The sequence below is a fragment of the Stegostoma tigrinum genome, chromosome 8, assembly GCF_030684315.1.
Source record: "Stegostoma tigrinum isolate sSteTig4 chromosome 8, sSteTig4.hap1, whole genome shotgun sequence".
Classification (NCBI taxonomy): domain Eukaryota; kingdom Metazoa; phylum Chordata; class Chondrichthyes; order Orectolobiformes; family Stegostomatidae; genus Stegostoma; species Stegostoma tigrinum.
In genome coordinates, this window is record NC_081361.1 from 79,440,738 (window position 1) to 79,466,459 (window position 25,722).

At 40.4% G+C, this 25,722-nt stretch overlaps 1 protein-coding gene across 1 annotated transcript in view; it reads left to right on the forward strand.

Moving 5' to 3' along the window:
- hyi (hydroxypyruvate isomerase) overlaps window positions 1–25,722 on the forward strand; it is a 120,529-nt gene that overhangs the window by 44,494 nt on the left and 50,313 nt on the right. Inside the window, exon 2 of the mRNA XM_048539594.2 lies at window positions 22,060–22,185. Coding sequence (XP_048395551.1) covers window positions 22,176–22,185 — 10 coding nt within the window. The 5' untranslated portion in view covers window positions 22,060–22,175. The remainder of the gene's footprint in view (window positions 1–22,059; window positions 22,186–25,722) is intronic.

A 25,722-nucleotide genomic window follows, 5' to 3' on the forward strand; every position in this document is an offset into this window, starting at 1 on the left:
AGGGAATGGTGAGCTACTCTGACTTCCTTTGGTTATTTAGCTATAATTAAATTCAGTATTTCATGCTTTTTTCTGGAAACTGAGTCAGTCTGGAGCTCTAATCTTATGGTAAACAAATGATTTGTCGCATGTTAGTATCAGTCTGATGTGCTGCTTGCATAATTGTATATAAGAGTTCTAAAATATGGGCCTGTGACTGACAATGTGAGCACATTCCAAATTATGCTAATACCAGTCTACGTGTATCTCACCATAAATGTGCGCCTCATCGTACATGTGTGTGTGTGTATGTGACTCATTACATGCATGCATTTCAGTGAATATGTGTCTATCTCTCTGCCTAGGGACATTGGTACATCATTTAGCTCCCTTCACCCCAAACCTGTTCAATAATTCAAATAGACCGTGGCTGCTCTATAATTAACTCTCTATTCCTACCTTTCCCACAGATCCCTTGTTGGTTTAAAATATAACAATAACAGATTTAAAATTAATAGTAGATCTTGCACAATTATCATTTGCAGAATAAAGTTCCAACTTTCTGGAACACTTTTTACATAGAAATACTTTTGAATCTGACCAGAATTTGACTCTGAAAGATCTGTCACTGATCTGTAGACTCTACAGCCCGCCTTGGACTCCCAAACTGGTGAAATAGTTTATCTCAGTTTGTTCTAAAATCTTGAAAACTTGGAGCAAATAATCCCTCAACTTTCAAAATTCTGAAGAATACAATCCTAGTTTACGTAACTGTCTTCACAAGCTAAGCCTTGAATCCTGGTAGATAGATCTACACTGAATTCCCTCCAAGGCTATTATTTTTCTCCTGAAGCATGGTGTCCAGAACTTCTCAAACTGCTCCATATGTAGTTTTCTGTAGTGGAAGCATGATTTCTACCAACTATTATTCTAGGTAATAAAGATCAACAATTATTAGCTTTCTAAATTAATTTCTACACCTTTTCACTACTGTTTAATGATCCACATTCCTGGACACCCATGTCTCTTTGCACTTGCAACATGTCAGCCATTGTACATTTAGAAAACAATAGTTCAATTCTTTTAAGATCCAAAATGGATGAGCTCACACTTGCCTATATTGAAACTCAATTATAGTAATTTTGCCCATTCACTTAATTTATCAATGCCTTTTATTGATTTTATGTTTCCATCTGTGCTGCTTACATTGCTACCTGCAAAGAAATTATGACTTCAGAACATTGCTAGATATGCTTTCTGTAGGGATTCTATGAGATTCAATGAAAAACAGAAATTGCTGGAGAAACTAAGCAGGTCTGGTAGCATCTGTGGTGAAGTGTCACTGGATGCGAAATGTTAGCTCTGGTTTCTATCCACAGATGCTGCCAGGCCTGTTGAGCTTCTCCAGCAATTTCTGTTTTTATTCCAAATTATCAAATCTATTGTCAGATTTTCTCAGTTTACACATACTCTCTGTCTCATCATAATCTAGAACCTCTGTGCCTGTTTCTCATTTCTCCTCTTTTGGAAACTGTGTGAAACTTGATCATGTAATGACCACTATTTGATAAAAGTTCACCCATTTTTGTCTGCTAATTAAATCTGGCACAAATGGATTGTCACACTTGTTGGTTCAAGGAAATAAAGAGTGGAATGCCACTTCTCATTCCATCAGTTTCCCTATTTTTCTGCAGATCACTAGGTTATTAAATGTGGTATATTTTGGTCCCAGTCTTGACCATCTCACAGCCATGTCCCACTCAAGGCTACTGTGTCAAAGCCTTCAAGCTTTTCTCCTACCTATTTTTATAAAGACCACTTAGTTGAGCCACGCATCCAAACCAGTCCATTTGCTATAATAATATGCATCTTAATTCTCTTTCCTAGTTTAGTTACACCTTATCTACAATGTTTAAGCACAACCTTTAACTATTGTTTCAGTTTCCTTTGAATTTGTTTCCACAAGACCACAGAGGCCATAAGGCATTGGAGTGTAATAGATTATTTGGTCTATTGTGTCAAAGAACAAAAAACAACACAGCATAGGAACAGGCCTTTAGGCCCTCCAAGCCTGCATCAACACATTTTTCCATTCCACACCAGAATTGTCTTCACTTATAGGATCTGTATCGCTTGATTCCCTTCCAATGCCTGTATTTGTTCAGAGATAGTAAGAACTGCCGATGCTTGAGTCTGAGAATAACAAGATGCAGAGCTAGAGGAACACAGCAAGCCAGGCAGCATCAAAGGAGCAGGAAAGCTTATGTTTCGGGCTGGGACCCAAAACATCAGCTTTCATGCTCCTCTGATGCCACCTGGCGTGCTGTGTTCCTCTAGCTCTACACCTTGTTATCCCTGTAATTGTTCAGGTGTTTCTTGAATGCTGCTATTGAGTCTTCTTCCACCATCTCCTCTGGCAACACATTCCAGGTACTTACCGCTCTTTGTGTGAAAAACTTGCCTCTCACACATCTTTTAAACTTTTCCCCCTGCACCTTGAACCTGTGTCCCATAGTAATTGACCCCTCCACCCTGGGAAAAAGCCTCATACTTTCCACTCTATCCATGCCATTCACAATCTTATAAACTTCTATCAGCTTGACCCCTCAACCTCCTGCATTCCAGTGAAAACAAACTCAGCCTATCCAACCTTTCTTCATAGCTAAAATAAGGGCCTAGGCCCGAAACGTCAGCCTTCCTGCCCCTCTGATGCTGCTTGGTCTGCTGTGTTCATCCAGTTCTCTACCTTTTAATCTAACATCCTGGTAAACCTTTTCTGTACCCTCTCCAAAGCATCCACGTCCTTCTGATAGTGCGGTGACCAGAACTGTACTCAATATTCCAAGAGTGGCCTAACTAAAGTTCTATAAAGCTTCAGCATAACTTGTCTATCCTCATACTCAATGCCCCTTCCAATGAAGGCAAGCATGCCATAGGCCTTTTTTACTTCTCTATCTCCCTATGCTGCCACTTTCAGCCATCTTTGGACCTGCACACCCGGATCCCTCTGCATATCAATATTCCCAAGGGTTTTGCCATTTCCACTTCTACTTGAATTTCTAAAATGCATCACCTCACATTTGTCTGGATCAATTTCCGTAAGCTATTTTCCTGTCCATGCCTCGAAGTGCTCTATACCTTGCTGAATCCTCTGACAATCCTTGTCAGTATCTGCAACTCTGCTACTATTCATATCATCTGCAAACTTACTAATTCAACTAGCTATGGTTTCCTCCAAACCATTTATGTAGACCACGAACAGCAGAGGTCCCTGCACTGATACCTGCGTAACACCACTAGTCATACCTTCTATCACAAAAAACATCTTTCTAACGCTACCCTCTGTCTCCTATGACTAAGCTAGCAATGTATCCATCTTCCCAGCTCACCCCTGAAACCATGTGATTTCACCTTTTAGACCAGTCTGCTATGAGGGACCTTGTTAAAGGCTTTACTGAAGTCCATGTAGACAATATCAACCGCTTTTCCCTCTTCAATTGTCTTATAAATCACTTCCTCAAAAAACTCAGGTTAGTGAGGCATGATCTCCCTCACACAAAACCATACTGACTATCGCTAATAAGTCCATTTCCTTTGAAATGCATATATATCTTGGCACTGAGAATCTTTTCCAAGAATTTCCCTACCACCAACATGAGGCTCACAGGTCTATAGTTTCCAGGATTATCCTTGCTGCCCTTCTTAAACAATGGGACAACATTGGCTATTCTCCAGTCCTCTGGGACCTCACCCATGGCCAAAGAGGATGCAAAGATGTCTGTCAATGCTCCAGCAATATGTTTCCTTGCCTCCCTCAATATTCAGGGATAGATCCTATCAGGACCTGGGGATTTATCTGCTCGACCAACAATCATGGCTGATATGTTTCTCAGCTCCATTCTCCTGCCTTCTCCCGATTACCCTTTATCTACTTACTAATCCAGAACCTATCTATCTCTGTCTTACATACGCTCAGCTTTCAGCAGCAATGAGTTTCACAGGTTAACCAGCCTCTGGCTATTGAAATTCCTCTTCATCTCAGTTCTAAAGTGTTGTCCTTTCGTTCTGAGGTGGTGCCCTCAGGTCTTAGTCTTTCCTACCAGTGAGAACATCTTCTCTATGTCCACTGTATCCAGACCTCTCAGTATTCTGTAAGTTTCAATCAGATGCCCCCTCATCCTTCTAAACTCAAACCAATACAGATCCCGAGTCCTCAACTTCTCTTCATACAACAAGCTCTTCATTCCCAGGAACATTTTGTAAACCTCCTCTGGACCCAGTCCAATGCCAGGACATCCTTTCTTAGATATGGGGCCCAAAGCTGCTCACAATAATCCAAACACACTGGCTCATCAGTACATATTTGTTATTGTATACTAGCCCTCTTGAAATAAATGCTAACATTTCATTTACCCCCTAACTGTCAACTGAACATGTGTGTTAACCGTAAGGGAAATTTTTTTATCCATTCCAGGGCGTGGGTGTCATGAGCTGACCAGTGTTTATTGACCATCCCTAGTTGCCCTTGAGAAGTTGGTGGTGAGCTGCCTTCTTGAACCTCTGCAGTCCACCTGAACTAGAATCCTGAATTAAGACTCCTAAGTCCCCTTGTGCTTCAGATTTCTAAAGCATTTCCCCAATTAGAAAATGATCTGTGCCTCTATTTTTCTTACCAAAGTGCATAATTTCACAGTTTCCCACTTTGTATTCTGTCTGCTACTTCTTTGCCCACTATCCTAGCCTGTCCCATGACCTTCTGCAGATTCCCTGCTTCCTCAACACTACCTAGTCATGCAAATAGATAGGGTGGTAAAGAAAGCGTATGGCATTATTGCTTTCATTGGTCGGGGAATTGAGTACAACAGTCAGGATCTCATGTTGTAGCTTTATAAGACTTTGGTAAGGCTACGTTTAGAGTACTGCATTCTGTTCTGGTCACCACATTACAGGAAGGATATGAAGGCTTTGGAGAATGTGCAGAAGAGGTTTACCATGATGCTGTCTGGATTAGAGGGTATGAGATATTGGGAGAGGCTCAAAAAACACAGATTCTTGAGCAGTACTGGCTGAGTGGAGACTTGCTGGAAATCTAGAAAATTATGAGATGCATAGATAGAGTTGATGGTCAGAATTTTTATTTCCCCAGAGTTGAAATGTCTAATACTAAAGGGCATGCATTTAAGACTGGAATGGAAAAGTTCAAAGGAGAAGTGAAGGGCTGGTTTTTGACACATAGAATGGTAGGAGTTTGGAATATACTGCTAGAGGTGCCAGGAGTGGTGGTAAAGGTGGATATAATAGGAACATTTAAGGGGCTTTTAAATAAGCACGTTAATACACAAGAGATGGAAGGATATGGACCCATGTCAGGCAGAAGAGATTAGTTTCATTTGGTGTCATATTCATGACAACATCATTTTCCAAGACAGTTATTCCAATTTCTTCTTCAGTTTGTTGCATTGTAACTATAGTGTACGAATGAATGTGCTTCAAATCAGGTAGTTTGACTAATTGAATTGCCTCTGGAACAAAATGCCTGGCACTTGCCTTTACAATAAGAAAAGGTTAGGGTCTAGACTATTTTCTCAATATATTTTGAGGGGGGTTTGGCAGTCGCATCTTACACCGCACACAAATATAAGCACAACCTTTACTGATTATTTTACGACATCGAACGAAGCCTATTGTTAGAGGGAGTGTTGGAGGGAAAGCTGGAAACTTGCTGCATATGAGTCATCATCATGTCTCTTGTCACTTTGTAAATGACTTGTGTGAAACAGAGTCAGGGTGGGGGGAGTTCTCTTTTTGGCAATGGTGTAAATCAGATTCTAGACTGGTTATTCGTTATACACCTCTCTCCAGTTCAGTTCCCATTGATGTCAAGGCAAAGAAAAATGAAGAAAATTATATAGCTGATGAAATATCACCTGGTTTGTACACTATCGTCCAAAACTAAAATTACACAGTGAGTGACTTACTCCTGAGACTGGTTCTGGTACATGTGCATATCTCAGTACATATATGGACTTCTCCAAATAAGCATGTCGGCCTCAGTCCATTCTTCTTCCCACCTGCTCCAATGCTAACATCTGTGCCACCCACTTACATCCCACTCAATCACTCCCTTTCTCTCATGCCAGGATATGGACCCAGAGCAAGCAGAGGGATTAGTTTCATTTGGCATCATGTTCGGCACAACATCGTGAGCTGAAGTTCCCGCCCTGTGCTGTACTGTTCCATGTTCTATGATTGCTATGTTAGTAACTAGGATCAATCATTCGTGGTAGCAAAACATTTCTTTGCATCACACCCATTAATGGAACTTTTTTTCATAGAATCCCTGCATTGTGGAAACAGGCCCTTTGGCCCAACAAGTCGACACTGACCCTCAGAGCATCCCACCCGGACCCATCCCCCTATAACCTACTTAAATCTACACATCCCTGAACACTATGGGCAATTTAGCATGGCCAGTCCACCTAGCCTACACATTTTTGGACTGTGGGAGGAAACTGAAGCACCCGGAGGAAACTCATGCGGACATGGGGAGAATGTGTGCAAACTCCACACAGACAGGCACCTGAAGGTGGAAGCGAACTCAAGTCCCTGGCGCTGTGAGGCAAAGGTGATAACCAGTTGATTCATAATGATAATAATCTGGCCAAGAGTGCTTGTGACCAGTATTTGGACCCCCTAGTGGACCCCCTACTCATAATAGGTTAAGCCTAAGATTCAAATACACTGTGAGATAGTAAGGATTGCCGATGCTGGAGTCTGAGATAACACGGTGTGGAGCTGGAGGAACACAGCAGGCCCGGCAGCATCAGAGGAGCAGGAAAGCTGACGTTTTGGGTCGGGTTCCAAATACACCATGTACTGCACATAGCTTTTTCACTTGTACTGTATGGGTGTCTGTGTAATCCTGTTGTGAGGATCTTCAAAGGCGTCACTTGAAATTGAAGCCTCCTCCTTCACAGAATGAAACACTTAGAGTCATAAAGACATAGAGTTGTACAGCACAGAAACAGATTCTTCTGTCCAATATATCCGCACTGACCAGAAGTCCCAATCTGGCCTAGTCCCATTTGCCAGCATTTGGCCCATATCTCTCTAAACCCTTCCTATTGATATACTCACCCAGATGCCTTTTAAATGTTGTAAATGTACCAGCCTCCTCCACTTCCTCTGGCAGCTCATTCCATACACGCACCACTCTCTGCATGAAGAAATTGCCCCTTACGTCTCTTTTAAATCTTTCCCCTCACCTCAAACCTATACCCTCAGGTTTTGGACTCACCCCACTGTAGGAATAGACCTTGGCTGCTTACCCTATCCATGCCTTTCTTGATTTTATAAACTTCTAATAGGTCACCCTTCGCCCACTCCAGATGTGGTCACAGCTCTATTATATTCTTGCTATTTACAACATGATGGTTGATCCTCAAGCAGTGTAGATCAAGCTGATCCTTTTGCTGCTGGTGAAACCCCTGACAATCCTTTGATAGTTGTCCACATAAACCCCACGATAGAACTCATTCACGGCTCTCTACATTAGATGCTGTTTCTTTAAATACCACATCTTGCCAAACATTAGAGAATTGTGGAAAATATACCTTTATTTCTTCCAACCTGAACTTTATTTCAGTTTTATTTGTCAGAGAATAAGATCAAAACACATTAACTAGAAGTAATTTGTGTGGAAATGTCCAGGATAAATGGACAATTTAGGCATGCATGCAGATTTGGAGTGATATTATATTAGCTGCTACTCACCACATCAAATCCTAATCCACTGTGTTCAAATCCCTCTATGTCATCACCACTCATATATCTCTCTATCCTCTTATGGCATTCTTCTGCATCCTTCAATTCTCGTCTGGTGCATATATCTAACTTTAATCACTCCACGATAGACAAACATGGCTTCAGCTACTTGATCTTTAAGCCGTATGTTCCCTCCAAGAGCTCAGGATTTCACTCTCCTCACGTAAAATGTTCTGTAAGCACAACCGCTTATGCCACATTTTGGTCACCTGTTCCAATGATTGCTAAAGTAGTTCAGTGTCATATGTTGTCCAATAATCTTCCTGTGTGTAGCTTTGGGATTTTTTTTAGCACATTAAAGATAGCATACAAACGCAAGTTATTGTTGATTAAGTGAGAAACAATTGGAGTGGGTCAAAAGGTGGCTTGTGATAGAACCAAACGACAAGATGTTCCAAACAGACTGAGGGAAGAGAATAGACTGAGGTATAGAGTATCGGAATGGAATGGAATGGAATGTATCTTGCAACACTCACAGGATGTAGAAATCAGAAGCAACTATGACTAAGTTTGTGTGCACAGTTAAATGTGAAATCTGGAGGATGCCATCTTGGCTGCCCTATTGATCAAAAAGATGAACCTTGATGGTATCTCATCATCTGAGCCCTCACTCAAGTGTATTGAACATCCTGAAATTACAGTGTTTACCTCAGATATAGGAACTAAACTCATCCAGGGCATTCCACTATTACCTTTTACCTGCTTCATATAACATTTTATTTGTTCATGGGATGAGGGTATTGCTGGATGGGCCAGCATTTATTGATCATCTCCAGTTTCCCTTGAAAAGATAGTGGCGAGTTGCCTTCTTGAATCATTTGCTAGGATTACGTGCAGATGAAATCAGTAAAACGTTATCATGCCAGCCATATCCAGCCACAGGTGGCTAAACCCAAGTCCACATTCAGATCAGTGACCCTGCAACTTGAGGGATGGAGATGAGGGTCACATCAAAGGGATTGGCCAAAGTGACAGAGGGAACTGGGAAATAGAGCATCAGATTTTGCTTGAGCAGCTTATAATCTGCCGAAAAATCATTGTGCATATGGTAAAAACCATGTAACTGTATTTAGAAAGGATTTGAAATTCTTGCCATCGGAGGACCCTTTAACATTAGAAACTGCTAGTGGAAGATGCAGTATTGGCAGATCAAAGCAATTAAATTGCAGCCTCCAGCTGTTTTACACTGAAATGCCATTGCCCCCCAAAGGCTACTAAATCCTCACAACCATAATGGTGATAGATTTCTAAAGTGACTTACAGCAACTGCTCTTTAGCTCAAAATGCTCAAATCTATTTTGGAATTTGTCTTTAGGTGAACATTGGAGCAAATCAGATGTATTTCAGCTTCATCTTTCAATAAAGCTAAGCAAAGCACACATTTGTTAGAAAAGCTGTAATAAGGGCTCTCACTTCTCTCACAGATACATCTATTATGCATGTTATTGTAAAAGCTTTCCAGTCACTTTTCCTTGTGAAACTTCAGTGTTTTTCTTATCTCCTGCATTTCAAAGTCGCCCTCAGTGTACAATAAATGAATGGATCCCATACCAAGGCAAAACAATATCCTGTAGATGCAGGAAACCTGACAAAAAAGTATCATCTTGAAATGTAACTCTATTTCTTCCTTTACAGATGTTGCTGTATAAGGTGCATGTTTCCAGCGTTTTCTGCTTTGATTGATAACGGTTTTCACGACTGCTCTCAAGTCACTTCTCTCACATTGAGGCTATCTGCTATAGCATTGACTGGACTGTTAATCCAGAGATCCAGGTGGACCCAAGACCCAAAACTTTCTCTTCAAATCTCACCATGGCAGACAGTGGAATTTGAATTCAATAAATATCTGGAATTAACAATCTAATTATGACCGTGAGTCCATTGGCAATTGTTGGAAAACCACATCTGGTTCACTCATGTCCTTTAGGGAAGGGAACTGCCATCCTTACCTGGTCTGGCCTTCATGTGACTCCATTTCCACAGCAATGTGGTTGACTCTTAATTGCCCTCTGGACAATTAGGGATGGACGATAAATGCTGCCTGGCCAGCAACACCCTCAGCCCGTGAATGAATAAAGAAGAAAACAATCCCAGTTCCATTGCCCACACAGTAATTAGATTAGGACACAGAGGGCTAGACTCCTATTCATTAATTTGCATTTGAAATTATTGCATCAGAAGTATCACTTCCGACTCCATGTGCAAGGATAGAGATAAATGTTCATTCGACCACAGATGAAACCGTCCTTCATGCTGGTGTTACCTCCAGACTCGATCATTCCAATATTCTCCTGACCGGCTTCCCACCTTCCAACCACCCAGGGAAGAAACCAGAGTGCGCAGCAGAAACCCATGCAGACACAGGGAGAATTTGCACACTCATGTCCATATCCAGCCCCCCACCACACCACTCCATCTCCCCCTCACCCCCAAACCCCAAATCTTGAGCTCACCCAAAACTTTCTCTTATCTATTGCCAAACTCCCCATGATATTTTTTGACTGATTTTTCATGGGCTCCCTGCTCTTGTGAAAAGGAGCTTTCTTTTATATATAACAAGTCATCAATGCCACCTGCCACCAGGAACAGCAGAAGGCCACTCAGCCCCTCAATCCATTGGGATCAAGGCTCAGTCTGTGGCCTGACTACCGCCTCTTCCCCTACTTACCTTAGTGAACAGGGATCTATCAGTCACCAAGTCCTGTTCACTCATCATCTCAGTCCTCATTAACCTAAATCACAGATTTCTGGCTCAACAACACTTTGATTTTAAAATTCTCGGCCTCATGTTGAAATTCCTCCAAGGTCTTACATCACCCTACCCTTAGGCAAGAGGGACTCCTCTCTGAAGAATAGTATCCCAGCCCCCACTCCCTGCACGGGTTTTAAAATGCACACACCAACCACTCCCCACCACCCCAACCCCACCCAAAGGGGCCAGCCTTCCCTGACCAATTCCCCAGACTTTCCCAAGTCCAGGATTCCATTGGGCCTTCTTCTTGAGACTGGTTACAATCCCAGCAGTGCTCATGACCAAAGTCTGATGTTGCCAGGATCATTGGAGCTGTCAATCTGATCTAATCCAATAACTCCAAAAAGCTGGGATGAGTGACACTGATGGGCAGAAGTCCCACTCTGCAACATTTTAACCTGCCCAAACATTATGGAGTTGGAGCATGTTTGTTTAGAGTCTATTAGCGGGCCAAAAACTTCGTTCTGGAGGAAGAACTGGAGTGCTGAGGTATTTGTTCCCTGCAAATTCCTGACCCAAGTATTGAGCTTCTTAGCATTAGTATGGCTCAGTTAATAACATTTCCTGTTCCTGAATTGTGTATTTTGAAGATTGAAAAACAAACGAAAATAGAAATTGATGAAGAACGAGCAATAAAGGGGTTCACAGCATCTGGTTTGATTCCGACCTTAGGTGACTGACTGTGTGCAGTGTGCACATTCTCCCCGTGCCTGCATGTGTTTCTGCTGGACACAAAGATGTACAGAGTAGGCAGATCGGCCATGCTAAATTGTCTGTAGTGTGCAGGCTAGGAAGTCTAGCCATGGTAAATACAGAGTTATGGGTATAGGGTAGGACTGGGTCTGGGTAGCATCCTCTTCAGAGGGTCAGTGCAAACTCAATAGGTCAAATGGCCTCTTTCAGCACTGTAAGGAGTCTATGATTCTATGAGCAATTCAGCAGGTCTGTGGAGAAAAGACAGCATAAGCATTTCAAGCCCTGTGACCCTTCTTCAAAACTGTTTTTTTTATTTTCTTTCCAAAGATGTTCACCGAGTTTCCCCAGAAAGTTCAGTTTATGCTTGTTTTCAGAGCTCTAGCATCCACAGTCCTTTTTTTTTCAGTCGTGGGTTCAAATTTCACTGCAAGAATTTTGGTTTTGAGGTTGAGGTTGAGGAACTTATCAGCCATGATTGAGTGATGGAGCAGACTCGATGGGCCAAATGGCCTAATTTCTGCTCCTATGTCTTTCATCTTATGGTTATTACAGGAAGCATTGGGCTAAGCTGTCATGAGGGAAATGTCACCAAACTAATGGCCGAACTAATAGTCACCAAACTAATCAAACATACAATAGCAATGGTCCCTACTCACTCCAGGCTATCTTTGTACTTCTTAAGTGCCCTTTGAAATAGCAGCAGGTATATTTAAAATAACTTTATCGGATCTCAAGTACCATTTTTACATTGGAATTGGTGAAGCAAGCACTGCACATTCTCCAACCAGTAACTGGATCAAAAAGATCACAACATGTTCCCTTTATTTACCAAGGGATAAGAAGTAGGAATATTGCAGCAAAGAAATGGTTAAGATCAATGCTGCTCCAACTAACCCACCTCCTAAGCTTCATGCTCTCTTTTCCACCCCCAACTTGTTTAGGGTCAGAGATTGAGAGGGCACCCAATACTGGGCAGTAACCCAGGAGCCAGCAGACTGTCACAGTCTCTGACTGCAGCTCACTGGAGGTCTGGTTCCCCCAGTTATTCAAATCTCCCAGCCTGGTAACCACGTGTCCACTCAACAGGCCCAATTCACATTGTTGTCTTTTGGGTGTGACATTAAATGGAGGCCCTCTTAGACAGTGGTTTGTAACTGATTATGGAGATTAGAAAAATCATTCACACAATGAGGGGCCCACACCTTCATTAAAGAAAATGCATTGTCTTTAAGCACATGTAATTGGGCACAAAACCGTGGAGTGCCTCCCTGCATAATACTAGATGTTGCCCTTCAAAGTAATTCAAGAAACATTTCTGATACCTGAGATCAGGTGCTATGCAAACGTATGTATCTCTGTTTTGCATGCTGTGGACACTGGCTAATGGAAAATTGGTGCTCCCAACCCAGTAAAGGGTTAGTAAGTACGATGGGTTATTTCATCATTTGGAAGGCAAGTGACATGGCAAATAGAAGATGGCTCTCTTGCATCCTCATGGAAGAGGTGAAGTCTTAACCTGTATATAGTTTGCCTTAGTTTGGCTTAAATAAAACAGGAAACGTTTTGTTCTTGCGTCAGAAGACTCCTGCGATGTTTGCCAACTTTCTCCCACAATTAGCCACATTGTGTATCAAGAACACCCACAAATATTTTGGAATCATTACAGTTGGGTAATGGGAGACAGCAAAGAAATACCACTCATGTTTACTAAATCCAAAGTGATTACACAACTTTACTGCACTGGCTAATGTACAATAATATTCAACCATTCAGATCACAGGATGTTCAGCCATTTTTAGAGGACTCTTCTGTGCCTTTTGTTACTAACTGTTCATAATCATTGGATATGAAAGGCTCCCTACAAGGTATATGCCAAGTAGAAATCAATAACTATGTATGTTTCTGTCACTGTATGACAGAACTTATTAGGAACAACACATTGTAAATGTTGCAGACTTTTTCAATTTCCCGGTTCGATAAGCAGAGCCTCAAAAGAAGAAACTATTTCTAAAAGATATGTTATGTTTAACAAAACCAGCCAAGGCGGGCTCATTTCTCAATATATTTACGCTGTCTAGTATCCATCTTATTGTGACAGATGTAGTCACAAGTCAAATGCACTTTATAAGCCATTTCACATCACCAACCTGTTCATTTTCCAGATATCCTATCTGTACTGAATTTAATATGATATCAGTTTGGAGAAAACGTGTAATTTGTACTGAAATCAGACCTGCAAAAGAATGCTCCTCAATCTGTGACCAACATAAAAATATGGACAAAAGGTGGGGGAGGGACATGTCACAGAATAGAAATGAATTACATTTTGAAGCCAAAAGCAACATACAGTCCCTAAAAATAACACGAGGCTCTACCATCATATTTCAATCAAGACCTACTAGAAGGGCTGCAGCTTTCACCTGGTGATTTAGATGTGAAATGTTCTAAATTATTCATATTTCTGAGATGATCCTGTGGAATCAGAGCTTCTGTCCATCCCAAGTTAACCTGAATACGGGAGAAAAACTCCACACCTAGTCCAAAGAGCTAATGCTGTGGAAGAATGTTAAGCTGAGCATATTTCTCCAAGGCCGTCGACAGCAATACAGAGGAGCCTTGACAATTTACCTCCAACATTGACTTTGCGACTACAATCGATAGAGAACCCTCACTGGCTTAATTTTTAGCAATGCAACAGTGTCCTTGTTCTCAATGGCTTGTTTGAGAGAATACAGCCTTAATGTCAATGGGTGCCAATCTCATCCCTTCTCTTAGATTTTGAGCCCAAGTCTGACTGAAAGTCAGCTAAAAGTCTGGACCTGAGTGGATCTGCCGGACATCAGAAACAAAACCAGAAGTTTCTGAAAAAGCACAGCAGGTCTGACTGCATCTTTGGAGAGAAATCAGAGTTAACGTTTCAGGTCCAGCAGCCCTTCCTCAAAAAAATTTGCAGTGGGAGCCCAGTGAATAGTTTATTATTGAAAAGATCTTACTTTTTGCACTTCTAATGACTGGTGATTGAGATGAGGATAATAGATTAATCATAGATTAGAAGGACAGGATAATCTTCCTATCTTCCTTATTGTTAAATTGGTGTCAATGTCATGGCTATGTTGTAATTACTGGATTGAAGAGCTATCTGTGGTGAAGGGGTCTTCAGCACTATAGCTGGATTTTCTCCCATTAAGTATGCTCTGTTGTTTTTCAATGCTATGTATGGTGAGCTATATGGCGGGGTATGAGAATTCACATGAATGAACACTTCAGCAGCTCCTGACACAAACTTATAAATTTGCTAACATAAAATGTTCAGTTAAAAATCCCAATCTTAATTGATTACTTCTTTCAAAGAGAACTTAATTAACAATAACTTCACCTACAAATAGCTCAGGGTTTTTAAAGAATAAAGATGGGTGTATTCTTGTTCCTCCAGACATAAATCAAGCACATTTCAAAGGGTCTGAAATCACATGTAGGCCAGACCATTTAAGGACAACAGATTTCCTTCCCTAAAAGTCATGAGTAAAACAGTTTTTTTTAAGTGACAATGGCTATATAGCAGATACATTCAAATTCCCCTCCAAGCCACCACCCTACTGTCTTATGGAAATATATCGCTGTTCCTTCACTGTCACTGGGTTAAAATCCCAGGATTCCTTCCCTGATGGCATTGTGGGTCGATTCACAGCAGGTGGAATAAAGAACAAAGAGCAAAGAGAATTACAGCACAGGAAAAAGCCCTTCAGCCCTCCAAGCCTGCGCTGATCCAGATCCTCTATCTAAACCTGTCACCTATTTTCCAAGGATCTGTATCCCTCTGCTCCCTCACCATTCATGTATCTGTCTAGGTACATCTTAAATGATGCTATCATGCTTGCCTCTACCACCTCTGCTGGCAACCGTTCCAGGCACCCGCCACCCACTATGCAAAGAAATTTACATGCATATCACCCTTAAACTCTTCCCCTCTCACGTTGAAATCATGACCCCTAGTAACTGAGACCCCACTGTGGGAAAAAGCTTCTTGCTATCCAACCTGCCTATACCTCTCATGATTTTGTAGACCTCAGTCAGGTCCCCTCTCAACCTTCATGTTTCGAATGTAAGTAATCCTAATCTACTCAATCTCTCCTCATATCTAGCGCCCACCATACCAGGCAACATCCTGGTGAACCTCCTCTACACCCTCTCTGAAGCATCCACATCCTTTTGGTAATGTGGCGACCAGAACTGTACGCAGTATTCCAAATGTGCTCGAGCCAAAGTCCTAAACAACTGTAGCATGACCTGCCAACTCTTGTACTCAATATCCTGTTCGATGAATGAAAGCATGACATATGCCTTCTTGACTACTCTATCAACCTGCTTTGCCAGCTTCAAGGTACAATGGACCTGAACACCCAGATTTCTCTGTGCATCAAATTTCCCCAGGGCTTTTCCGCTTACCGTATAGTTCGCACTTGAATTGGATCTTGCAAAATGCATCACCTTGCAACAGTTCAAGAAGACAGCTCACCACCACCTTCTCAAGGGCAACTACGAACGGGCAATAAATGCTGGGCAGCCACTGATGCCACACCCCACATTTGATTTTTTTTTAAATTAAGCTAAAATGTAATTCTAAATATTATTGGATTTGAATTTCACCATCTCCCTTGATGGGATTCAAACCCGTGCTCCCAGAACATTAGCCTGGGTCTTTGGATTACTAATCCAAAAGCACGAGCACTCAGCCATCATGTCCCTATAACAGAAACTTTTAATTTCTGACCCAGTTAATCATCAGGAATTACCATAAATTATTTTTATCCTTATTAAAATGCTGTTTCCGTTGAATGAACAAACATACCATCTAACTGTCAATGTATCCTCCTTTAAGTCCTTTGCGACAAACTCCACACTGACTGCACAAATATATATTAGAAGATTAGCTTGAAGTGTTTGCCCATAGTAAGTTGCCCTATTTTATAAGGACAACAGCATTACAATGCATAATAAATAACACATTGTTCTAGCTCCAACATGGAACTGAATGCTAAATCATGAAGTTTACTTGTTGTGAACAAGCAATTAGAGGATATATGGTATTAGGGAAAAAAGCAGTTCATTGATTCTTTGTAAGTTGATGACTGCTCACAAATCCCTGCCTCTTTCTCAAGGTCAGAAATCCAGCATGAAATTACTACCTTTCTCTTTTGTTTCTAAGTAGTCATTCACAATGATTTGTGTCTTTAACAAATGGATGTTGGTCCCTGTAAAAAATACTTTTATACGTACAGATAGAAAAATGTATTCTTGAGTTAAAGGATTTTAAATTCAGTATCATTCATTTTAAAGCCAGTACAGTTTAGTATAATATGCAGATCCTTGTTGTAATGTAGAATAAATCTGACAGCATTCAGAAATAAGTTGACAGAACTTTACTAACATGCTGCTGACTGCCAATGTATGTATAGAGGGTGCTCTCCAGTGACAAGGAGTTGTAACTTGTAGCAGATCATTCCAGGAGTGAAAAATTCGTGGTGACTAGCATATGGTAAACTGTGCTGACACATTAAGGTGTGATTGCTTTTCAGTAAGTTGCTGCTTTGCACAGGTGACATTTCCTTCTTATATTTTGTTTTTGAATGACCTGGAAAACAAACAAATTTTTGGTTCTCAAAATAAATAGCAATGGCAACCTCTTTCTGAGATTGGGAGAGTCAGCCAAAGGAATGAACACTGATCAGCATCTCAGGTTATTTAGATTAAGTGGATTCTATCCAACAGGAGATTGAACATCTAATGAAGAAGGATTGTACAATTTTTTTAAAGAAAATATGGACTTCACAAAAAAGACATAAAATGTTTATTTTTTTTTTAAATCCACATTTAAGCCATATCCATACAAGTTCTCATACAATAGATGGCATCACAGAAATCTCTAGCCTGACAGACAGAAACTTGAGACAAGGAGAGTATGAATGCAGCTACAAAAAGATGGTGCTTATTTCGGTCACATCACTGGAGGAGCCTTTCTTGTATTGCATCACTGCTCTAAAAAAAACAAGTTGGCTTCACACAGACTAAATGTAAAGGTCAAGATACCCATTTTTAAGTCTTTCAAGTTCTTAGCTAATTATAAGATCTTTTATCTAGTCTACCCATCAGCTGGTCCTTCTATAAAACATACCTCTGAGCTTTCAGTGAATAATACGGATATGTAAACAGATCCTTTTAATAAACAAGATCCTCAACCTCCAATGTGAACAATTTTTGGGCCAAAATCCTTTGATAAGCATTGGAACCCATCCATTTGAGCCTAATCAGATAAAAAACAACTAGCAACTTGGCTTCTTCCAATTTTTTTGGGCAAACTTCAGAAGGACTGGCATCTGTGCAGAAACCTTGCCTCCTTTTTATTGCAGTAGCTGCCATATTCTGAGAATGGTGCACAAACTCACTGAAAAGCTTTGAGAAATTTAAAAGATATTTTCAGTGTGTTAGTGAATGTGTGAATGAGTGGATGAATGAATAAGTGTGTAAGGGAGTAGGATGGGTGAAGTAACTGAATAAGAGGTTGAGGTGATAGCTGGATAGGATGGTGAGGTTGGGTTCGGTCAGGTTTAAGGAAGTCATTAGGGTGTCCAAGGTTTGAGGGCAAGTGATAAAGTCGGGCCAAAAGGGAGTTGGGTTTTGCGGAGTGGAGATGGAGAGTGAGGAACCGTTAGCCTGAGGTGGAGTCATGAACTTAGATCAGTGATCTCAGAAGTTTTAGGTGAGTGCTGAAGAATTACTAGGTTAGTCAGGAGGTAAAGTAGGTTTGGGTCATATAAGGGATGTCAGGATGAGAGGCAGAGGTTTAGTCAGAGAATCAGTGGGGAGCTGGCAGTGCAGGGTGGACAGGTTGGGCTGGGGGCTTAGTTGGAGCATCTAGAGAGATTAGTCTGAGAGGTCAGCTGTATAATGGGAGTTAGAATTGGATGGTTATGACTGACATTTCCTTGGTAACTAACCAATACATCAGAAAAAGTCCAAAGCTTGACAGTTACATAGAATTTCAAACTTTTTCAGAGAATCCCAAGGACCAGGGAAATTGCTCATTGGAAGTTCAAACTTCTTGCATTCCTGTGAAGCCAGTGAAAAGGGTCTTTCAGGGCATCTTGTTGGGCATCTTGGGTTGTATGTCTGACCTCAACTATCTGAAAACTGGAAGATCTGTGCCATTGTCCTATCTATATTAAGACCACATTCTGGCAATTCAATGAAAATATTTAAGGAAATGGCCATGATTGGGTTAGGGGCTTGAAACATTGACTCTGGGATTAAGAATCCCATTATCTACCACTAAGCTTTGTCAAAACAACCTGCACAAACCCTTAACACATTGGATCTGCCCTAAGAATGCAGCACTCCATTAAATCTCATTATGATCGCAATCCAATCATGAATTGGAAACTGTAATGACTTGGCGTTGACTAATGATGGTTTATAGTGAAATCTGAAGCTGATCTAAACTACTGGCGTGACCACAGAGGCATCAGTTGTACATGTGCTATGGCCATACTATGGGACTGCAACACATACGCAATAATTCCTGATGCATTTCCAAACAGTATAAGGAGTTACAGTAATTGTAATTGGTAAAAGAATTTAGATGAAGAAAAATGAGTTTACGCAGTAAGATGTTACGGTCTAGATTTCACCTCCTTAAAGGCATAGTTGAAGCAGATTCAATAAGAAATTTTAAAAGAGAACTGGATAACGATATGAAAGGAAAAGAACCACTACAGTAAAAAGAAATGCAGACGTGGATTAATTAGATAGCTCTTTCTTAGAATACAATGGGCTGAATGGTCTCTAAGATTCTTTAATTTACCTATGAATATTGAATGGTACACGATAATGTTAAATTAAACTGTTGAATGGAGACTCTCACATTTAATGATTTCTGCAAGAACCATATCAAAAAATTCATTAATCAAAGCAAATCCCTCTACTCAATTATCCCTTCTGGATGTAAATGAACCACAATTAAGACTTGGCTGTATGTAATTCTCTAAAACCTTCTTAGTAAGACTCCAGCTGGTGTGTCATTCTTAAAGTCAATCTATTTAAAATGTGCCTTTTGCAAATTTAAATTTATAATCTGTTGTCTGCAGCATGAACTTAAAGTAATATTCTGAGTTTACCTTATCTATGCCATTTAATACTTTATGTACCTTCAATGAAGTTATCCTAACCTTCTCTCGAGACTGCTGAGCTTAAGCTTTTTTTAATCTTTTCTCCCAGCTTTTCGTCTTTACAGTTCAGTTCTCTGCACCCTGCTCAATGCATGTATGTTCCCTTTGAAGTGTAGCAACCAAAGGTCCACACAGTATGTAACTGAGGTCTAACCTGCTCTTTGTAAAGTGTCAGCAAAACTCCACTGTCTGGCTATTTGTTCCAAAATCCTATTTGTCTTTTAAATTGCTTCTCCACATTGTCCTGACATTGAATGCACTTCCATACCCCTTTCAAAGTCTTGTTGTGCTAATTCTATTCCCCTGTTCTCTATCTACTTTGTTCTATCTTTCTTCCAATGAGCAGTACTTTGCATTTGTCGGTATTCATTCTGTTTTACCATTTATCTATCCAACTGAAAACAGATTTAAATCCTTCTGCAAGACATTAACTGCATCATTCATTCCTACTGCACACTTCTTAAAGATCCATTGCAAATAAGCAGTTAATTTCAGTTTCCAAGGACATTTGTGAGATTTAAAAGTAAGAAGGATCCCATAACTGTGTTCTCCTCTCCCCTACCCCATCTCAACCAAACAAGATGCTACATTTTGCCCCAGCTACCAGTCTGATGCTATGCTCTTATAAATGCATCTTGTTGTGGAAATTATTGCTATAATTTCAGTTCATTTTCACTGCATGCTAAAGTTGTAGGTACCAACTGTGTAAAAACACAAGAGAAAGGGTAGCATGTAGTGAAAGAATGAGGTAAATTGAAGAAAATTTGACTCGCATAAGATTTTCAGCATTCGGTGTCAGGCTAACTGATTATTAGCATGCTCATAACTACAAAGTCTTGTTTAAAAACTCACCACACGAGTTCAGCATCACAATCTCGGCTGGCACATCAGTGCAGCATTGAAGGAGTGAAGCACAGTTGAAAGACGATTAGTGATAATGGGAACTGCAGATGCTGGAGAATCCAAGATAACAAAAGTGTGAGGCTGGATGAACACAGCAGGCCAAACAGCATCTCAGGAGCACAAAAGCTGGCGTTTTGGGCCTAGACCCTTCATCAGAGAGGGTCTCTGATGAAGGGTCTAGGCCCGAAACATCAGCTTTTGTGCTCCTGAGATGCTGCTGAAAGATGATTAGTTGCCTTTTGAACAAACCTCTAAACTGATGTATCTTCACATGGAAATAAAACATTCCGCAGAACTATTCAAAGTTCAAGGTGCCCCTAGTCAATTACAAATCCTGAGCCAACATCACCAAAATAAATGAGCTGACCATTTACTGTTTGAAGGGCATTGCTGAGAACAAATTGTACTGGCAAGGTGAGTGATTATTGCCCATTACTAATTAACCTTGGGGATGTGACGGTGAGCCAACCTCTTGAACCACCACAGTTCAGGACATGTAATCCTGTCAGGAAACGTACCAGGACTTTGACGCAGGACCAATATAGTTCCAAGAAGTAATAATGGTGTGTGGCTTGGTGGAGATTATGCCAGTAGTATATGAAGTGCCCATCAAACACGTTGCCTTGTTCTGGAAGATGCTAACTTTTCTGAGTATTGTTAGAGCTGCACATTAGACAGGGAAGTGGAGAGTATTCCATCACACTCCTGAATTGTGCCTTGCAGAAGATAGCAAAGCTTTGGGAAGTCAGGAGCTGTGTTGCTCATCTCAAACACCTAGCCTCTGGTCTGCTCTTGTAGGCAATCATCAGACAACATCCCCAATTCTGATCTATTTGTTTTGAATCAAGTATGACTTGCCTTCAGTTCTGAAATGTTAACTCTGTCTCTTCACAGACCCACAGAGTTACTCGAGCATTCGCTGTGCTAGATTCAGATTTCCAGTGTCTGCAATATTTTGCTTTTATTGTTGCTATGGCTAAGGTACTGTAAAAATATAGCCCTGGAGAAAATTGTTAACTTTGTTAGCTATGGCCTGAATACTATGGATGTTTTTATTTGTTCAAAAAGCTTCCATCAAGGACAGACTGAATAAATATCCCTATTTCGGGCTCTGATCTTATTCCTATTGATGACTGGTACGTGTAATAAAAGTTCATATTCCGCAAGTAGTCTTTTATCCCAAAAGATAAAATTAGTAACTGCAAATTGTGTATGAAGTAAAGGAAAACTTCAATTGATTTATCTCAGGGAATTGCTACATTTACAGAATCTTTAAACAGGTAACTTTCTGAAAAAGATACGTTCACATTTTGTAGACTGATTTTCAGTTTTGTCAAATACCATAACTTTTGCAACTTTCCCCATGACCTTTTGCTTCTGTGAATCATTTCTTTATAAACGTATGTGGTTTAATATGTGTTGCTGGCATGGGCCAGTTGTGTTGAATGGCACACTCTGTGCTGGAGTGTGAAATAGCGTGACATTTGCCATGATATGAATAGATATTAGAAAAAGTTTGCATCCTGCATGCCCACCAGTGCAAAGCCTACAATAGGCTAGATGAAATTCAATTAAATTACATTAATTTAATTAAATTGAATCTAAATGTCACAGAAAATAACCTTACATTCTTTAGCTTGTTGGAAATCTTTATTTCATTCAGCTTTTAATCTCTATTTACAGGAGACATCTATTTGTATGGACAGCAGTAATTGAGAAGTGACTGAGGAAGATTCTGGAAGAAATCAAATTGCTCACCACAACGGAAATGGGGATTGCAGAGGATCCAATGCCAAAAAATGGTGAAAGGTAACATCATAGTCTTTGAATGAGATGCTGTTCCTGAATTAGAATCTCAATAGATGGAGGTAAGAAACAGAAAGGGAGTGGTGATCTTGAGGGGTATTTATTATTGACCTCCAGATATTGGGCAAGAAGTAGAAGACAGCATTTGTAGGCAGACTGTGGAAACTGGCAGGACAAATCGGCTTGTGATTGCTGGTGATTTCAATTACCCTAGGGGAGACTGGACAAGGTAGCATGTGTGGCACAGAAGGGGAGAAATTCCCGCAAGGTGGGCAGGACAATTTTTTGAACAGTGCATTTCTAGTCCTACTGGGGAAGAAGCAGTGCTGGATCTGGTCCAAGGAAACGAGGCAGTCCAAGTGGAGAATGCTAGATTGGGGGAGCCCAGTTGTGTAATAGTGATCCTAATATAATGTTCTGCAAAAATTTTAATAGTAAAAGACTAATGAAGGATAGTGTAGGGTCATAAAGAACAAGCAGGGTAAACTGCTCACTGAAACAAAAGGTGTGGCAGAGACACGAAATAAATGCTTTGTTTCTGTTTCTGCTGTAGCGCAGATGGTGGAATTTTAAATAAAAATCTGGAATTAAGGAACTAAAAATGGCTATGAACCAATTGTTGGAATAACCCATCTAACTCATTAATCCTTTGCAGGGAAGGAAGCCACCATTCTTACCTCCTCAGATCTACGTGTGATTGACTTTTCACCGATCTCTGGACAATTGGGGGTGGGCATTAATGATGGCCGAGCCTGCAATGCCCACATCCCACGAATGAATAAAAAGAATGGACAGGATAAATACACACTTGGAAAAAAATAAGTTATTACTCGGCATTAGACATGACTTTGACAAGGGCAGGTCATTTCTGACAAATTTAACTGAGTTCTCTGAGGTGAAACAGGCAATGAATGAGGATATGGTCTATTAGGACTTCCAGAAAGTATTTGATATGATGCCACATGGTAGGTTGGTTAGTAAATTAGAAATGTTTGGGATTAATGGGTTCTTGGTAGTGTGGATTAGAAGTTGGCTGATTGAAAGGAAATTGAGGATAAATATAGGTGATATTTCTCAGACTGGAGATGAGGTGAAAATCATGTTCCCCAAGGATTGGTGTTTTCTGGTTTGAATAAATGATTTGGAGATGAACATTGAAGGCATGATCTCTAAATTTGCAGATGCTACAAAGCTAAGGAGAACAGCGAATTGTGAGGATGATGCTGAGTGACTTCAGCGATACATTAACAACTTAACCAAATGGACAGACACCTGGCAAATGAACTTCAATCCCGGGAAATGCTTTGGTAGAAGAAACACAGAGAGACAACACAGGCTCAATGTACACCTTTGAGGGGAGTACAGGAGCAGGGGGACCTCAGGTTTCAAGTGCATAATTTGCTGAAAGTGGCTAGGCAAGTTGAAACAATTGTTAAAATGGCTAATAGGATCCTTGGGTTATAGGCAGCAAGTATCAAAACAAGGAATTGATGCTCCTCCGCTACAAATCCTTGGTTAGAACATATTTGCATTGAGCTCTGGACACCTTCTTTAAGGAAGGATGTTAAAGCCTTGGAGAGAATGAAAATGAGATTTATTCGAATGATATCATGAATGAGGGATTTTAGACACAAGGAAAGATTAGAAAAATTGGGCTTATTCCCCTTGGAGCAGAGAAAACTAACAGGATCCCTTATTGAGGAGTTCAAAATCATAAATGATTTGACAGGAAAAGGGATGATATTCTGGTTGGTATGTCAGTAACTCTAAGTCACAATTCTATGATTGCCAGCATGAGAGCCAGCAGTGAGATGAGGGGAAACTTCTTTGTTAGAATTTGAAATGTGCGACTCAGGTCAGTGCTGGAAGCAGGTCTTATTGGAGGTTTCCAAAGAGAGCTGGGTATATATTTGAAAGTGATTAATATAGAGGGCCACGGAGACAGGGCTGAAGAATGGTACTAACTAGGTAGCTATTTTGAGAGTCGGTACAGACCCAATGTGCTGAATAGCCTCCTCTGTCCTTAAAATTCTACGATTCTGGAGTTGAGACTGACAAACCGTTCACATGCGGAAAGGAGTATGCAGTATTTTTAATTTATTTGCAAGGGCAAGCAATTCCCTTCATGATGTCTGAAATATAAACACCGATTTCCTTCCTTTCAAGATTTTCATAAGTCACAAATTTGATTTTTAGGGACACCTGTGGAGGTGGAGCTGGTAGTGTAAGGACAATGATGGAACCACTTGTATGAAGTTTGAACGCCCTCAGACAAGTAAAAGTGAATGTGTTATGTCAGAACAGAATATATTAATTAATGAGATCTTGATTAACAGTTTAAAATGTTCATTAAATATGATGGTATGATCAAAAGGTAGGGTAATGCCAATTGTTATTTGAATGTTTGAAAAAAAATGACCAGAAGACAATATCTTGAAACTTCAGGTTAGCCAGTTTGACACTTGTAAGATAAAGAACAGCTTGATTAAAAATGAATTTCAGAAACAGAAATGATAACTAGCAAATTTGAAATTTTTTGAATGTATTACTGACATACATAGCAAATGAAGGAACCTCAGTGGTTATTACACATTTGATTTTACAAACTTTTGGCAGGCTTTGTGCTGAAGATTTAATTGATTTGATTAATTGGCTTACAAGTCAGGCAACAGGATTGCTGTAAATCCAAGAGCTTATGTGTACTTGACGTAGAGATTGTGTTATCTAAAATAAATGCAGATAACAGACAGAAGTGCTGAAAGATTGATTTTAAAGGACAATGTAAGATGGAATAGATTGTGTGGTTGTTAGTGTTGGAAGTATTCTCGCTCCAAAACCAGAAAAACATTCAGTTTTGCGAACTGACATTCCTTGTTATAGTGAGCAAACTTCATTAACTTTGATATTAAAGCAAGTATTTTAACGAGATGCTTGGCTCCAGGATTCTGTGCTTGATTGATTTTTACTCTCTACCGATGAAATATATTAGAAAAATAAAACACTAAGGAGGCCAAGATCCTGAGGGCCTGTCTGATTGGGAAATGTTACATTTACTGTAACACATTAACTCTGATTATAAAAAAACAACTATGGAAGTGAGTTTTGAGAAGATTTGTAGCTCAGGTTGAGGTTCTGGATGTGAGTTTGTTCGCTGAGCTGGAAGGTTAGTTTTCAGACGTTTCGTCACCATTCTAGGTTACATCATCAGTGAGCCTCCGACGAAGCGCTGGTGTTATGTACCGCTTTCTATTTATCTGCTTAGGTTTCCTTGGGTTGGTGATGTCATTTCCTGCGTTGGTGATGTCATTTCCTGTTTTTTTTCAGACAGTGGTAGATTGGCTCCAAATCAATGTGTTTGTTGATGGAATTCTGGTTGGAATGCCATGCTTCTAGGAGTTCTTGTGCGTGTCTCTGTTTGGCTTGTCCTAGGCTGGATGTGTTGTCCCAATCAAAGTGGTATACTTCCTCATCTGTATGTAAGGATACTAGTGATAGTGGGTCACGTCGTTTTGTGGCTAGTTGATGTTCATGTGTCCTGGT